This window comes from Ovis canadensis, chromosome 13 (assembly GCF_042477335.2).
Source record: "Ovis canadensis isolate MfBH-ARS-UI-01 breed Bighorn chromosome 13, ARS-UI_OviCan_v2, whole genome shotgun sequence".
In the NCBI taxonomy this organism is placed as follows: domain Eukaryota; kingdom Metazoa; phylum Chordata; class Mammalia; order Artiodactyla; family Bovidae; genus Ovis; species Ovis canadensis.
In genome coordinates this window covers 36,818,438-36,836,395 of record NC_091257.1, presented here as the reverse complement: position 1 = coordinate 36,836,395, position 17,958 = coordinate 36,818,438, and the positions used below count along the sequence as shown (strand labels likewise).

Genomic DNA, 17,958 nt, shown 5'->3' with positions numbered 1-17,958 from the left:
TGATCCTAGCTCCAGACCTTACTTGCTGTATATCCTTCATAAGCCACCAACCTCTCCAAGCCTCATTCGCCTCATCTTTAAAACAGGGACTGGAATATTAAGTGAGATATTGCCTGTAAAGCACTCAGCATGTTTGTGAGTGGATGAATGCAATACAGGAAGCGTCTCCATAGCAAATTTATGTCCCCAAACTGACATCCACTAGACATCGTCTGCAGCAATTTCTATACATTAGTGATGCTGTTCCACAAATGTTTCTCCTCTGAACTCTACCCAGAGTCATCTTTCTTTGTATCCTGCCATCAACAAAGATTACTTTGGACCTTTCCTCATTTTAGGCAATTATCCGACACAGAATCTGCCTAAACTCTCAAACTGCATACCATGGTACAGAGAAAGAAGTCACACTGGCAAGAGCCTGACCCTTTGTCATGTATTTTCCAGGCTTAGATATCTACTCACTTGCACATGCACTGCTGAGGGTGTACATCTCAAGTCCATTTCATCTGCAGGCCTTGTGATATCTTGCAAAAAAAGAAAAAAATTCCATCACGCTAAGTTTAAGCTCCAAAAAGTCATTAAGGCTGTCCCTGTGGAGTTCTTCGTAATGGAATTTTAACCTCTAGCTTTCCTTTCACCTGTCAGAAATTCATTTGGTGGACATGCTTTCTATCTCCCTGTGTTGGATCCTCATTTATTTCCTGGAATGTTGTGGAATTACTGGGAAAGCTGACCACAAATGCTGGACTCTGATCCCCTGCTCTAGCAGTAGGTCAGAAGTATCTCCATGAGGGGACATCCCTGGTGGTCCAGTGGCTAAGGCTCCACTTTCCCACTGCAAGGGGCCAGGGTTCCATCTCTGGTCAGAAAACTAAATTCATACTTGATGAAACTAAAGATTCCATTTGAACAACTAAGACCTGGTGCAGTCAAATAAATAAATTTTTTTTTTAAAAGAAATATCTCCACGATGCTGGTCAGAGCATGGTCTTCCACTGTTGGAACTTGGTGGAGAAGGAGGTTCAGGGTTTCTTTTTATAGTGACAACCAATCACTGAGGTGAAGGCATAGGACTGGCATAACCCTTCTTTCTGGTGATGAATCCAGAATTTTTATTTTTAAATGTAAATATAAAATGATCATTTGGTAATGTCATTTTAGTACTGTGAAGAAATGAACTCACAGAAGTGGCCATTTATCGTTACTGATAGGATCAAACTCAGAGAGGCCACCAAGAAATAATACAGTTTGAAGAAAAACAACCCCAGGTATAATTCAAAACATTTGGGCAAGGAAAAGCTGAGTTCCAGGATCACTGTGATGATGACATCTATTAGCAAAGCATCTTTCACTGTAAAATCCTAGCAAAGATGTCAGCTAACGAGTGCTGTGTGACGTTTCTTTTCCCCAGCTGCTGTGTGTTAGCTCCCTCTTCCTTCCGGTAACCCCACACCATCTTGCGTTTGTCTCCCAGCTCAGGTACAAAGAGCCGTGTGACAGAGGAACTCCGGTGAGCATGACGCCCGAGATAGAGAGAGTGAGGAGAAACCAGGAGCAGCTGAGCACGGCACGTTGTTTCTGTTTTGCTCTTATATTGCCAAACATGAGCTGCTTTTAGTCTTTACAATGCTTTCTGAAAACCATTAGACACTCTGCATCTTAGCCACTCCTTTTCTACTACCCCGTACTGAGGTGTGTGGACTGTGGCACCCTTGCAGGAGTCCGGGAAGTTGGGAACTGCTTTGCTACTATTCGGCCATACTTATTTATTCAAGAAATCTCTTTTTAAAATATTTTTTTATGTGGGCCGTTTTTCAAAGTCTTTATTGAATTTGTTACAATATTGTTTCTGTTTTATGTTCTGGTTGCTTGGCTATGAGGCATATGGGATCCTAGCTCCCTGACTAGGGATCGAACCTGTACCCCCTGCATTGGAAAGCAGAGTTCCAACCATTCAACCACCAGGGAAGTCCCTATTTGAAGAACTCTTCATTAAGCAACGTGGCAGGCATTATCCTGGTCACTGGTACACAGAGATAGATAAGACCCCTTCCTATCTTCATGGGCCTCATAGTTTAGATGGTAAATCTCTAAAACTACATCCAAATCTAAAGACCTGGAGAGCAGCATAGTGGGTATGTTGTCAGTCTGACAAAAGAGAAAGTTGTCTATTGGTATAAGGCAAAAGAAGACCTGATTTGACTGGGGTTCTGAGACATAATGTCCTGGCAGGGAACCTTATAAATAAAACAGAAAGCATCAATCATTCAGTGATCTGTTGCTAGTAAAGCAGGGGTAGTTAATAATCATGAGGTTCCTCTGCTGTGAACCCTGTTTTAAATGTGTTATGTGATTCAGTGGGGTAGGCATGATTTGTTGCTCTGGTTTGTAGGTGTGGGAAACTGAGTCTTGAGAAGTCAGAGGACATGCAAGAACCTATGGTTTGTGACAGCAGGGCTGGGATATGAACCCAGGCCTCCCTGAATTCAGAAATCTCTTTCAAATGTATCCCCCAATGGTTATTTTCCCCATTTGGGGGACTGTTTTATGGAGTTTTTACCATTATAAACAATAATCTTCTTCTTCTGAAACAGATAGTTTTGAAACACTTTAAAATTTAAGAGTGACTTCTCCCAGATGGAGGAGGAAATCAGGCTGAATACTGCTTTATCCTTACAGTATCCCTGATAGTGGTATGAGTGAGGGGTCTTAGGCATCTTTTGAAGGTAGAGGCTCCAGGGTCAGAATAGGAGTAAATGGCCTTCCCAGGCTGCCATGACTACTTCACTATAGTTCTCTTTTAATGATTTTTTTTTTTTAGTTTTAATATTTTTTTTTCCTATTTTTTGTCCATGCACAGCATGCAGGATCTTAGTTCCCTGGCCAGGGATCTAACATGTGGCCATCACTAGTGGAAGTTTAGACACCATGGTGTCTTAACTACTGAACTGGCAAGGAAATCCCTTGTAATGATTTCATTACAGTGTCTTCCCGTTGTATTTCTATTACATTTAGTCGTGGTCTTTGCAATTAGTTTTGGTACTGAACACAGAAATATTTATTAAAAATCATTTTTAAGAAGCACAACCAGCACTTGGTGCTTGCCAAGTCAGAAGAATAAGAAGCCAGATGTAGATCTGAACTGAAAGGCTAATACACACCTACTGTGGGAAAAATTATGTAAAAAATAGGGTTAATTTTAAGGCTTATCCTCTGTTGGTATTTGGTTGGAGACCATTCTGCTATTCATTAAAATTCATATTAATCCTCCACAGGTAAAATACAGAGGAGAGATTAAACAGGCGACTGCGATTTCTGATCCACCAGAGCTGAAGAGAGTGAAAGAAAACCAGAAGAACCTCAGCAATGTGTGATCTTAGTCACTTTTTTCTTATGAAAGCAAACATATCGTCAACATGTCAATGAAGCGATTGTGTTTACACAGTTTTCACGACTTTGAGTTGATTGCCTCTGCTCTCAATTGACTGTCAATTTACTGGATAGTTTTCAGGGTGTTAGGTATTGTGGGTCCAGTCAGGCACGCCCTGCTCAGAGCTCCCAGTGACTGCAATGTGATTTTTGTCTCCAGGTTATTGAATATCCCTCTTATCTGCTTTTCATGTTTGCAGTTCCTGTGATTCTCCAAAGGGATGCCATGGCAGTTTTTGGCATCTTGGCTCTACAAATAAGCTTTCCCACTCCCTTTCCTCCATATGTGTTAATACATGTATTCTTGTTCTATAGCCTATCCAGTCCCATTTCCCACTCATAGCTATCATTACTTTATTTTTGGATGATGCTGGGAAAAAATTATGAAGTGTGCCTGGCTGAATAGGTCATATGAAACAGGTCCATTTTCAGGGCACTTGTTCAGGGCTGTCCAGTTTTACTCAGACACCAGTTCTTGGCCTGTTCCAACTCCTTTCTGTTATGTCATCCAAGGATGCAGTTTGCTGAGAGAGTCCTTTTTTATTTTCTTTTTAAATTTTTTTAAAAATTTACTTTTATTTTTCAGTTACATTATGCAGATTGTGGGATCTTAGCTCACCAAACAGGGATCAAACCCATGCCCCCTGCATTGGAAGCATGGAGTCTTAAGCACTGGTCCACCAGGGAAGTCCCTGAGAGAATCCTTTTTCTGAAGTCATTAATAATAAACTGTGTTCTTTGGAAGAGGAAATTTGAAAATCTGTTAGATGCAAAGAAATCTTTTATTCTTTAAACTTTTAAAGTCCTTTGGCCAGATTATAAAGGAAAGGCAGTTTATTGTTTGGCATTGTCCCTGACAACTGTATTTTGGAGAAGTAGATACTCACCTTCTCCTGATGTATTCAGAGTCACAGTGATGTAACTCCATTACTCTCTAAAGAGAACATGGTTCTGGAGAGGGAGGGATGGAGCACTGGGGAGCGTGCTGGCCTTATGGATCACCATGGTTACCACTTAGGCATCATGGCCAAAGTTCTGCCACAGTTAATTACTAAGAAACCGTAATGGTCCAGCAGCCTTCTATATGGGTAAGAGTACCTTAAAGTAACATCCATGAAGATATTTCTTACCTTACTCCTTTGTGATGAAATGCTTATTACACCTTTACTGATGGTACACCCATATAATGAGTACATTCACAGTGATTCTCTGCCATAGGATGAATTAAAATAGAATGATTTAAGATACAAGCATTTTTAGACCTCTGATGGGTCAGTGGTAAAGAATCTGCCTCCCAATGCAAGAAACACCGTTTCAATCCATGGTCTGGAAAGGTCCCCTGAAGAAGGAAATGGCATCCCACTCCAGTATTCTTGCCTGGAAAAAAAAACACCCATGGACAGAGGAGCCTGGCGGGCTACAGTCCATGGGGTCGCAAAGTGTCAGTCATGACTTAGTGACTAAACAACAACAAAGACCTCTGCTAGCCTCCTTTTTTTTTCCACCCCCGCAGCTTCCTATCCTTGCTTAGCTCTTTAAAATAAGTACTCTGAGACTCTTGGTTAGTTGAATTGATTCACAGTGCTCTGTTTTTTGTTTTCCAAAATGATAGGTTTATTATAAATCTCAGATGGGAAGAGCTACAGCCCTAAGTGTAACTCCTGAAATGGAAAGAGTAAAGAAGAATCAAGAAAATATTAGTTCGGCAAGTTGTGTTATTCACTTGGGGCTATCATGAAGGACCTGTTCTTTATTATCTATTTGCAGACCAAGAAGCTTTTGTAAGATATGCAGAAAGTACATGTGTTATTTCAGATGACATCTGAAAGCCGCCACTGTCTAACTTTACATTGTCCTGAAACCCTACTGATGTTTCCAGATGTGACCAACACTTATATTTAAAGTTTCATTTTAAACTGAATTTATGTTCATTTAAACAATGAATCATGTTATTTTAGCCAGTGTCTTTGAAAGTGGTAGTCTTTGATGTATAAGTTAAACAATTATCATTTTACAGATGTATTCCATTGAATGTTGATTATTAAGTCCTCTCTGCAAAACAAAATAAGAAATGAATCATTACTCCAAAGTAAGGACTTAGGGAAAAAAACAGTCCTTAAATATATTTAACACAGAAATCGGTTACTCATTGAAGTTCCGTGTTGCATGTCAGTGTCTTATTTGGGGAATGCGCCTTCTCTCAGGAAATATCAGGGCTTCCGTTCTGAGTGCATGTATGCACACATGTCCGCAATAATCCATATCCTGATCTTACACAGAATCAGCCTCACAAAAAGCAGTGTTCTGATAGTCAGATGTCAGAAAGAGCTTTATGACTGGGACTCAGCATTTAGATTTTAAACTGTGCAGCTCTCTAGTGGCATTTCTGCCCAGAGATGCTGTCTGTATTCAACACAAATTACCTTTAAGCTGTGGCTGTTTAGAGGGAACCTAAGATGGATACTTAATGAGTCTTACCATCTGCTCTGGTCAAATAAAAGGAAATGTTGATAGAGGTATGTTTGTTATGCATGTTTCCACAGTGTTATGGCGGAAAATGGAGAAATAGAGAAACAGAAGAAGAAATTTAGGTTCCATTTAGTTTTGGATTTTCCCTATGGATAAAGTATTTCCCACTTTTACAGACTCATGGTTAGTGGATGTTGGTCACTTATACATTTGTATTCAGTTGGTAGAGAGATTTAGGTCATCTTTGCTGTAGCCTTTAAAAGAGACCATCAAGGGTACAATTTTAGCTCATTATTCTAGAAGGAAATGCAATTCACTAAATAAGTTACCTGGGAAGTAATTCAGAATATGTTGTATATGCCTCACTCATTTGGAAAGCTTGAAAAACTTACGCAATTTTTAAATTATAGTTGTCTTTTTGTGAAGTATGTTCTGTTATTTACTTTGCAGGTAAAATATACCCAGGACCAGAAACAGATGAAAGGTAGACCAAGTCTGATTTTAGATACACCTGGTCTCAGACATGTCAAAGAAGCTCAAAATCATATTTCAATGGTAGGGTCCAACAGGTCCTCCATCCGTGACTAATACTAAGGAGTGGCACCGCCCCATGCACCGATGGCGTTGTTCACCATTAATCTGGATAACTAACAAAGCATGGAAAGGCCCATGGGCCCACCCTTTGGGGGGAGCTTTCTAATCTTACTGAAATGTACGGGAAATATTCAGTCTAATAAAATAATTTTTCTCACTGATTTTTTCGGGTGTGTTTTTATTTCTAACATGACTGCTACTATAAATGCTTTTTATGGAAGATACTTGCTTCGACTTTTTTTTTTCCAATTAATATTAAGATGGAGTTTGGTGTGTTTACATGTTTAAAGAATATGAAAATATGTGTTTTTTAAAAAACAATCTCATGAGATATATTTTATATGCCATAAAGCTCACCCATTTAAAGTATACAAAGTGGTTTCTAGTATAATTTACAGAGTTAAACAACCATCACCCTAACCTAATTTCAGAATGCAAAAAACACGTGTTTTAAAGTATATGTTTTTGTAACTATATACAAAGATTGTATATATAGTTATTTGTAACTTGCTATCTTAATCTAATTTTAAATAATATTGCTTTCTTAAATAATTGTATAGAAATAGCTTATCATTTTATTGCATACTAAAGTTTAAGAGATAGGAAATTAACTTATACCTAAGTGAGTACATTTTAGCAAGTAACTAGGATTTGAAAAATGAATCTTTCAACACTTCTTACTTATATACAAGCTTATATATTAAAAGAGTTGCTAACTGTAATGATGGAAAGCATTGTGAAAATGTCAGCACTTGATTTCTGATGCTTGGAAACTGAAATTTCATAGATTATTTTTGGAATAATTGGAAAAAATACGTTTATGTAGAAAATAATCTAGATGCAGCTGGTATAGTAACTGTCTTTATACTCAAATTTTGTGAGCTGTGTAGCATTCAGGAAATTTCAATTTGAGTTACTATGGTTTTTCCCTCTTTCAGGTGAAATATCATGAAGATTTTGAAAAGACAAAGGGAAGGGGCTTTACTCCTGTTGTGGATGACCCTGTGACAGAGCGAGTGAGAAGGAACACCCAGGTCGTCAGCGATGCCGCCTATAAAGGTGTCCATCCTCACATCGTGGAGATGGACAGGAGACCTGGAATCATTGTTGGTAAGCTGACTGGCCTGCTTGGCAGGTCTGCACAGTCAAAATGATCGTGCTTTCCCTGCTTTTATTAATGGAATTCGCTTCCTTATTCATCAGACCCCTCCTCAAATGCGTGACGTGGTGCCCAGGTGAAAGTGGACCAAAGGCAAAGTGTTGTTTGCACCACGTTGGAGGGAATTATTCATGGCCTTTGCCAGGTGTTATTGCAAAGTCATTCTGTAGTTGGACATTCTCTGTTTTTAATAACCTTCTGGTCTTGAGTGTTCCTGCTTGCTACGCAAAGAAGCAGCCCAAAAATCAGACATAGGTGATAATGAAGATTAAGCAATTATTTTGTTTCCCTTTAGCTTACGTGGGCTTCCCTGGTAGCTCAGATGATAAAGAATCTGCCTGTAATGCAGGATACCTGATTTCAATGCCTGGGTTGGGAAGATCCCTGGAGAAGGGAACAATTACCCATTCCAGTATTCTTGCCTGGAGAAGTCCATGGAAGGACCATGGGGTCGCAAAGAGTCGGACACAGCTGAGCATCTTTCACTTTCACTTTTAGCTTATGTACTGATCAATAATTGTACTGCAGACATCGTCTGCATGGGTAACAGAACAGAAGTAACCCCATATAGGTCCTTTGGCATCAAATAGACATGCCTGAAAGATTCTGATGGTTTCCGCAATGTGAGTAGCTTATTTTTTTTTTTGAATATTATTTCTGAACTGGGAGAGTAGAGCTGTCTGAAAGTCTCACAAATCAGAGAGAAAGGAGCCTCAAGCTGCTGTTCTTTTTGTCATCCAGGGGAAATCTTAGGAACCTAGTGGTGAATGGTGACAGAGTGAGCAAGGTTTGTACTAAAAGCTAAGAAAGGAAAGGAAAGATACTGATTTTTTTCAATTTGTTCAACATTTGTTTCTGTTGTAGGAAGATAAGTTTTTTTATTTTTGTTTTGTTTTCTTAGACAAAAACCTTGTAGTTGCCTCTTATAAATTACTCGCATGTCCTTACTCAGGAGTTTTAACCCAACATTTTCCCTGTTTCAGTGTGTGGAGAGCATGAGTGATGAGGGTTTGGGGATGTGGGGAGTGGTGTGGTGTGCATGTGTGAGAAGTCACAGGCTTCCTGTGGAAGGTCAACAAATAAACCATTCAACTTATATTTGATCGCAAGGTTTTTTAGCAAATCCTGTGAGTGTGAATCACACTGAGAGTGTGAATATCCCTCCGTTCTTCTCTGAAGTCTGCTGTACAGTGGGTTTGCCTAATATTACATGCTTGCTTTTTGCATATGCCCCTTTTCAGACTTTCGTTTGACTCTCTTGGGTGCTGACTTTTTTAAAATTTTTTAATTCATTCTTGATTTGTTGATTTCTTCCTTTGGTAAAAGACCTCAAAGTTTGGCGCACAGATCCTGGCTCCATCTTCGACATTGATCCCCTGGAAGACAATATTCAGTCTAGAAGTCTACATATGCTTTCTGGTACTGCTTACGTTTTGAGTTCCTCCCCATTTACATGGCTTTTGTCCTTAAAGTGAAACTGCTGTGAGCTGTGCAGGTTCATTGTGCCTTCTGTGTAATGTGAATTTTTAAGTTTGGGCTTCAAAAACCCAGGAGAGTTGCTGTGCTATTTAATATGCCACTAACCATTTATGAAAACAAAACTTACAAAAGAGCTTTTTCGTATATCCTAGATTAGTTCTAGGTTTATTTTAAAGGTGTCTAGAGCTTACTTACACTTCCTTTTTATTAGTGAATATGATTTTAGAAATTCTCTGGGCTTTGAAATGCAGCTGTTTGGACTGCACTAAACTGCTAACATAAATATTTGTTTTATGAAAAGCACAACATTTTAAAGATATCGTTCTTTAATGTAAGGAATTCTTTGAAGACTTTTATATAAAACAGAGGAGAGATTTTCTACATATCACTGTGAATGTCTTAAAATAGGTTTTCAACTATCCTTAAAATTTATCTCTGAGTTTTTATAAAATGCAAAATTTGTAGTTTACATAGGAAGTTTATGTGACTTTTAACTTCAACTGTATGTTTATAATTAAAAGTAAAACCCAAATGGTTTGGATATTTGGGTATAGCAATAGCAAGGGTTGATCTTTGTAGGCTTTCAGACCACATTTAGCAGACTGAAGATTTGACAGTTATGTGACTTTTTTAAACATAAATAGATCTATCATTTAGGTCCTTCCCTGTCCCCTATTGTGACTCCAAGATTAAGTGTTAACATTAACAAAATTGAAAGCCCAAGGCAAAGTAGAAATTCTAATATTTATATAGTAATTTGATCCACATAATCAGCCAAATTGTTATCCAAATTTTCTAAAAATAAAGGCAACAAATGCTGTATCATTAGTGATATTTGAAAAGAACTATTTATAACCAAACTTTTGATAGAAATTTACTAATTTGCCAGTATCTTCTTAGTTCTTGTCAACTTCTCTCTCCTTTAACATTTATACCAAATTGAGTGTGAATGATGATTAAGTCATTTGTGTTGTTGATAATATGTACTGAAGTTTGGGAATAGATGGCTAGAGTTTATAATACCTGAGCTTTGGGGTTGCAATTTAATGAGGGATTATTTTTCTTCCTTGTTAAATTTTTAAGTAATTTTTTTGGTTTCTTTGTTCTTCAAGTCGCTTAATCACAAATATGAATATTTTCCCTCCAATATAGAAAAGGCGAATCTTTATAGGAGACAACGGTCTCGGTCTTACTCGAGCAGTACTTTTGGTACAGGTCTGGGAGATGACAAATCAGAAATATCCGAGATTTACCGTAGCTTTTCATGCTGCAGTGAGGTAACAAGACCATCTGATGAAGGAGGTATCAAACATTAACCACTCTCAGAAGTCTCTTTTAATGTATCACAAGTGTGTCTATAACAAATTCTTCACTTTTGCACAAACATATGGCATGGATATATTTTAACATTTGAAATTATGTTTAGAAAGTTGAGTCTTTTTAAAAAAACTAATAATATGCATTTTTGCATGCTTGTTTTTCCTATCTTTCCTCACTGTTTTCACTGAAAACAGATCTTTAATGACAACAGGGTCTTGGGATCTGCTACGTGAATCTGTTTCACAGGAGTTTTAAGTGATGGATATACACAGCCAGAGTGGAAACTTGAGTTCTGTGGAGTTCATATCTGATTTCCATTAAGGAAAATCAATCTTATGGTTATATTTGAGTGGCTAAGAGAGTGCTATGAATTTGTGTGTTTAAATATTCATATACAGTTGCAGACAGAGTTAGATCTTGCCAAATAGAAATGGGGTATGTACTTGGGATATGAGATTTTTAAAAAATGGAAAATACTGTTGATTGTTAATAATCTTTGTTATCTTATATTACTATCCTCGTCCTCTACATTCTTCTGTTTTCTGGATCCAAGCTGATGGCTTAGGTCTAGAAATCAGTCGTTGAAATTGTTTTGGATGTTAAACTTCTCTAGCTGTTATTAAAGGTTAAGACTAAGGTACAGCTACATTTTAGTGCCTTGGGGAGGGGAGAGGAATGAACACAGAACAAAAGGAAAACTGAATTTCCATTACAACCAAAGGCCATAGCACTGAAATCCCTAAGGCAGGAGATTTTGAAGTGGAGGAGTTTAACATCTTGGGAAAAGCAATGTGTCTATGGACCCAATGAAGCTATGAAATCTCTTGCAATTGAGTAATTATTTTTTGTTGTTGTTGTTTTTTTTTTGCACTTATAGGAAAAACCCCTTTGAGAAGAAAATCAATTACAGTCAATAATCTTAAATTGTACATTCAGACTTGCCTTAGCTTGGTAGAAAGATGTTTCTTTTTTAAATTTCAGATAAAGTGAGGTATAATTGACATATAAAATTGTAAGATATTTAAAGTGTATATCATGATGATTTGATATATGATATGTTGTGAATGGATTCTCCCCAATTAGTTAATTAACATATCCATTACCTCACAAATATATCTTCTTTTTTTCCTTTGGCAAGAGCACTGAAATTCTACTCTGTTAACAAATTTCAGATAGCACAGTGTTATCAACTATAGCCACTGTGTTATTCTTTAGCTTCTTGTACCCTATTCATTGTGTAGCAAAAATTTGTACGCTTTTACCAATTTCTACCTATTTCCCCCAGCCTCTGGCAACTACTGTTCTGCTATCTGTTTCTATGAGTTTGACTTTTCTTTTTTTTTGGCTTGATCTTTATAGAAAGTTTTTAAGAGTCTCCTTCCTCTATGCTTCTAATGTTTATAAACTAGTGCTTTTTTCTTGTAGGTAAGATAAAGGTGTGAGAGCTCCTTTTTCAGTGTCTGCTTATCTAACAAAGGATTCAGTAACTTTATTTTTTTGGCTTGGGGCTATTGATTTCTCTCTTCCATGTCCTCTGTGACTCTATAGGTACAGAATAATATTGATGCCTGGTAACATAAATAAAACCCAAAGCAAATACAAGAATAAATTTCCATCAACCTTATTTAACTTTCTCAGTTCAACGTGGTAGAACTGATGTCTCTCACAAAAGCGATGCACCTTAGAGTCTTTGCTTCATCAGGGACCCTTTAACTTCATGTCTGAACACACAAACACAGCATTCATTCATTTAATCACCAAATGTTTGAGTGCTTTTTGTGCATCAGCCAAGAGCTCAGATCTGGCAGTGTACATAGCAGTGAGCAGCAGAGATATGCATCTGCTCTAAGGGGTTTGGAGTCTGGTGAAGACCCTGACATTGAGCAGATACTTACCCAAGTAATCTATAATTATGAACAGAGTAAGTGCTGGGAGGGGAGCACATGGGGGCCACAAGGGGGTACTCCATCTGGCCTTGATGTCATGGGAGCCTTCCTCAGGGAAGGAAGATTTGAGCTGAGATGTGAATGCTAAATGGAAGTGAACTATGCCAATGGGCTTTGGGAAAATAATGTTTCTCAGAGACAGAACAGAACACAGAAGTGGTGCATCAGTGAGACATTCAAATGGAGGCATTGAGCAGGCAGTTAGAGTCCAGAGGAAGAGGCTGCACTGGAGATAAATGGGAAGTCATCACCTGTGTCCGTGATCAGGTTTTGGATTCGTCTGTGTGGAGAAGGAGAGTTTGAGCCCCCTCCTGCAGGTTTCTCAGCTCCGTCTGTGCCAGGGAGGAGTTTGGCACTTGTCTCCGATTCTGTTGGCTCATCTAAAAACCCACTGTTGTTGGTTTATCTTCTCTTCCTCCTCTCAAGCCCCCACTACTTTCTAATTATTTCTAGCAAGAGGACCCTACACTCTGCCAAAATGAATAACAAATGTCTCCATTGAAAGAAAGTATACATAAATGTTATTATATTTATAATGGAATTTGAGTAAGAGTAACAAAGGGACGGGGGAGTCTGGTGGGCTGCTGTCTATGGGGTCACACAGAGTCGGACACGACTGAAGTGACTTAGCAGCAGCAGCAGCACATGGTTAAGAGAGAATAATTACATTTTTTAAAGTGGAGGGACATCAGACTCCATGAAAGGTGGCAGAAGAAAGATTGTTGGCAGGAAGGAGTGTCTCCATAACTTAAATAATGCCTTGTAAGAAAAGCTGACTCCTTGGAGGTGTTTATAACCTGTCATTCTTAGTCACCTGTTAAAAGGCTTGTGTTTGGTGACATTTTCAATTTTGGAAAGTTGATATTGAGGTATGAAGCAAAAGCGTAGATATACCAGTAAGTTTTTATAACATTAACACAGTGGCATACCCACAGTATATCTAGGTTAATTCAAAAAGATTTGGGGATACCTGAGAATATGCTTCTAATTTTAAGTGAAGCAAATCACATTCTACTCGTTGGTACCTTATGTCTGTATTCAAACAGTCAGTGACATATCTAACCTAATAAGTCCAAAAGTGCCTCCTCACCTTCTCCGCAACATTCTGCTACTTTTCCAGGCCCCCGGGTTGCTAAGTAGCGACTGCGACTTTCCAGATACTAACTTCACATCCTTAGGGATCATCCTCCACACTTGTGTTTTACTCACATCCACATCCAGATCATTAACAGATCTTGTCAGCTTGCCTGGGACGAACACATCCAGAATTTGACTGCATGGCCCACCTCTACCCCTGGCCCCCACCGTTCCCCCATTTCAGCTGCTGCCCTCTCTGCCTCCAGTCGTCACAGAAGTTTCCAGATGAGTTTCCAGCTTCTGTTCTTACCACCCCAAGCCACCAGCCCTCTCTCTGCCTTGGTCTGTTCTCCACCTGGCAGCCAGAGGCTCTTTGCTGCTAAGTCAACTTCAATCGTGTCTGACTCTGTGTGACCCCATAGATGGCAGCCCACCAGGCTCCCCTGTCCCTGGGATTCTCCAGGCAAGAACACTGGAGTGGGTTGCCATTTCCTTCTCCAATGCATGAAAGTGAAAAGTGGAAATGGAGTTGCTCAGTCGAGTCCGACTCTTGGCAACCCCATGGACTGCAGCCTACCAGGCTCCTCTGTCCATGGGATTTTCCAGGTAAGAGTACTGGAGTGGGGTGCCATCGCCTTCTCCGATGAATGAGTCTACCTATTTGTAAAAATGTGACTGATGAAAACAGTGCAATCACAGGTTATCACACTGTACGAGTTCAGTTGTCAAGAGGGAGCAACTCAAAGGACATCACACAATCTATAAACCAGCTGGAAGGAGCCATCCAGACTTTGCCCTGCCAAACCCTTTCTGGGCGATGATTAGACAAGTCCTCATAAATGGTATATGGTTTGCAGAGGCCCTGATCAGAATCAGGTTTGGCATGGTACGCAACTGTATTGATGGTTTGAGTCACATCACTGTCTGGCTTGGGCTTTCTAATGAGGATCTGGCCCCCACCGGCAGCGACAAGCTTAATAAGGTTATCCTTTGGATGGTGTTTGAAGGTTCCCCCAAAATAGAAGTAACATCCATCAAACAGCTTTGACAACAGCTGTTCTCTGTTGAGCCTGCTTTTCTGTGGTCCTTCAGGAATTTCATACTTTTCTTCCTGTTCACATTCTTTGCTTTGCAGACATGCTTTCACCCATTCAAATTTTAGGATCCAGCATCCACTGAGAATTCCAAGCATACATTTCAGGGTGCTTTGAACTGTATCACCAAGACATGAGTTACTGTACTGACATGAGTTACATGTACTGACATGAATTACTGTACTGTCAAACTCAGCAGTTTTTAGCCTTTAAGAATCGTTGCAAGCTCACTGAGCATTCCTAAGGATGATTCCTAAGGATGAGGCTCTTTAGGAAACACCTAAATCTAATACCAGTTAGATCATATCATTCTTCTGCTACCATTTCATGCTGAATAAAACACAAATCCTTGCTGTTGCCTACAGGGCCCTCTTCCGACCTGGGCCCTGACTGCCGCCCTGAACCATTTCCTGCTTTTCTTGGTTCACTCATCCTCTCTCCCCATCCCAGTCTCCCTGCTTTTTACCCACCTTTGCACCTGCATGTGCCCCCAGCTTGAAACACTCTCCCTCCCACTGCACCTGAGCTATTTGCTTGTCTAGACCTATTTTTCTTCATATCTTTGCTCAGGATCACTTGATCAGAGAGACCCTCTCTAACTACCAGATACAAAACAGGACTGCTTCCCATTCTGTCTGGCCCTTTACTCTTTGCTCTTTATTCATAGCACTCGACATCACCTGAGATATATATTTATTTGTTTATGTGCTTGTCTGTCTCTCCTAACTAGGATAGATGCCCATAGTGAAAGTGAAAGTCGCTCAGTTGTGTCTGACTCTTTGTGGCCCCATGGACTATACAGTCCATGAAATTCTCCAGGCCAGAACACTGGGTAGCTTTTCCTTCTCCAGGGGATCTTCCCAACCCAGGGATCGAACCCAGGGCTGGGATATTGGCTGGTTTGTTTACTATGACTACTCTGTCTCTAGATCTTAGAATAAGCACTCGGCAAATATTTGGTGAATAAATGAAATGGTCAAATGACTTTTTTTCCACTTATTCCACTCCATTTTTTAAACCAATTGAGATATAATTGACATATAAAGTTGTATTAATTTTAGGTGTACAAAATATTAATATCTGAAAAATTAGAACTGCATATATAAATATATGTATGTTTTTTAAAAAAATATGAAATTTTGTTATGCAAGGCCTTCAAAAAAAGCCTTCCATTTTTGTTTTGATATGTTTCAATGACATTAAAGCATAGCTGAGAGAGAAAAAAAGACCTGAAAGTGGAAACATTCCCAGGATAGTTTCTTTTCTGGTGGGGAGGCCAGAAGTAGTACCCATGAGGTCCTGGTTGCTTTGAAATTTGGGGTCCCCTTTGAAATGCATGCTGTGCTGGGCCCTGGTCAGGAGGTGCTGAGTGAGTCTGTAGAAGGAGGTAGCTTTCATGGTGATGACAGCGGTTTGATGAAAACCTTTAGTGTCCTCAGTTAAAACACATACATTTGTTTAAATACTATTCTGAAAATTGGAAGGGACTTTAGAACAATGCTTATTATTGGTAAGATGGAGAAAAAAGAGAATGTTTCTATTTAGAGATGCCATCTTTTTCTTTATTTCAGATTTTACTGATTTCTTTCCATTTAGATTAGAATTTCATATGATAAAAAGTATGATGTCCCAGAGATGTGACCTTTCACGTTGGGCTGACTCCCTGCTGTTGAGATGGCTTGTATGGTAGCAGCTTATCCTGTGGGGGACAGAACGGTGTGCAGGGGCAGGAGGCTTCATCCCACTCTTGCACTCCTCGGTCTGGGGTCTCGGGAGGTCACCTGATCTTACCCGGCTCAGATTCCACTTCTGTAACAAGTAGCTTTTCTAAGATGTTTTACATTTCCTAAGCCAAGTGCCATAATTGAAATAAACTCTTGTTTTCTTCTTTCTCTTCTTTTCTATGTATGAGAATGTGTTTATGTCTTGAAGGTGACCTGCTTTACTTTGTGTATTGAATGACTGGACAGTTATGAGAATTATAGTTTTGGGGTCCTTTTTCTGAGTTACAGGAAATTTAGGTTGTTAGGACAAAGGGTTAAACAATCAGCTCATTTCCTTGAGGCAGAAGTACAATGTTTTCATCACTCACATTTGGTTTTCATGAGCATTAACATAGCAACCTTCTCCTTTGCGTTTTTATCATTGTTGTAGTTATGCACTTCTCATGATATTTTCCCATCTTGCTTTGATTGCTGAATATTTTCATTTTCTTATGGGATTATTTTGGGCTTTCTTTAGTTTTAGGTCTACTTTCTAAGATATTACGTTACCAAAGGGCTTGCATTTTCCATCTCTACTCTGTTGCCTTGCTTCAATAAAGGAGGCTTTTATTTAAATGTCATCTAATTTTGTTTTGATTCTTGAATGGTATTATTTGAAATTATCTTTATTGCCTTTTGGTACTAGATTAGGTTAACTTATTTTCATTTGACACACATTTCCTTGAGTGGGAATAATCCTGATGATTTCTGCTTATTTCACTGCAAGGTTTTCTTTGATCTTTGTGTTTGTCTTTAGGTCACTTGCCGGCAACATGTATTTGCCTTCTGGTACTGCTTTGTATTTCTTTGGTTTCTTTTAATTCACAGTGTTTTGTATTACTTATATTTTTATGTGTTTGCCGTCTCACCCAGTGTTTACTCTTCTAGTTCAGTTTTGCTTCAGGCATTTTATGTGTTTCTATTTTCCTCCGGAGCAGAAAGGGGATGGGTGTGTGATGGGGAGGAAAAGCAGATGCACTTTTCAAAGCCGACCTTCTCAATGTCTCAGCCTTGTGAACTTTTCCATTTTGCTCTGGAAGGATCTTATTGGACGAGAATCCTCATTCTGCCTTAAGTGATGGAAAACAAGGTTCTGAATTCTGGGACAGTCCCAGCTAGGCTATGCTTTATAGCATTCCATTCCATATAATATATCCTCAAAAGAGGTTAGGTTGCAAGAGATGCTTCAATACCTTCTGGAATTCTCAGTATATGGTCTGTAGATGTGCCAAGAGGGCAGTGCACCAACTAGATAGCCAGCAGCCCTGGTTAAACACCCATAATTCCATTTGTCCATTAACCAAACATTTATCCAGTATCTCCCATATTTGTGAGATTCTGGAAACACAAATATAAAAGATAAGGTTATTGTCATCAGTGAACTTGCTTTTTGGTGGGTGAACCAGATGCATGAACCCATTGTGCTCATGAAGACATTGTAATGGAAAGTTAGAATCAGCCAGGCTGACTGATGGGAAAGAAGTGTTTTAGGCAGAGAAGTAGCATGTGAGAGAGAGTATAGCACATTGGAAACTTAATGTATTTGGCATACATTAAGCCCGGGGACTGTGCATCTAAGAGATGAGCCAGAGCCAGAGAGTGGGTGCTGCTGAGCCACTGTCTCTTCA

The 17,958-nt window shown here is 39.2% G+C and overlaps 1 protein-coding gene and 1 pseudogene across 3 annotated transcripts in view; one reads left to right on the top strand and one right to left on the bottom strand.

The window, feature by feature from the left end:
* NEBL (nebulette) overlaps positions 1-17,958 on the top strand; it is a 376,628-nt gene that overhangs the window by 340,628 nt on the left and 18,042 nt on the right. The window contains exons 20-26 of one of the 3 annotated variants that reach the window (XM_069547397.1): positions 1,475-1,567; positions 3,276-3,368; positions 5,042-5,134; positions 6,349-6,453; positions 7,431-7,602; positions 8,978-9,070; positions 10,283-10,432. In XM_069547397.1, coding sequence (XP_069403498.1) covers positions 1,475-1,567; positions 3,276-3,368; positions 5,042-5,134; positions 6,349-6,453; positions 7,431-7,602; positions 8,978-9,070; positions 10,283-10,432 — 799 coding nt within the window. The remainder of the gene's footprint in view (positions 1-1,474; positions 1,568-3,275; positions 3,369-5,041; positions 5,135-6,348; positions 6,454-7,430; positions 7,603-8,977; positions 9,071-10,282; positions 10,433-17,958) is intronic. The other 2 variants (XM_069547395.1, XM_069547396.1) reach the window with 2 other exon arrangements.
* Positions 14,192-14,805, bottom strand: LOC138417384 (BRCA1-associated RING domain protein 1 pseudogene; annotated as a pseudogene).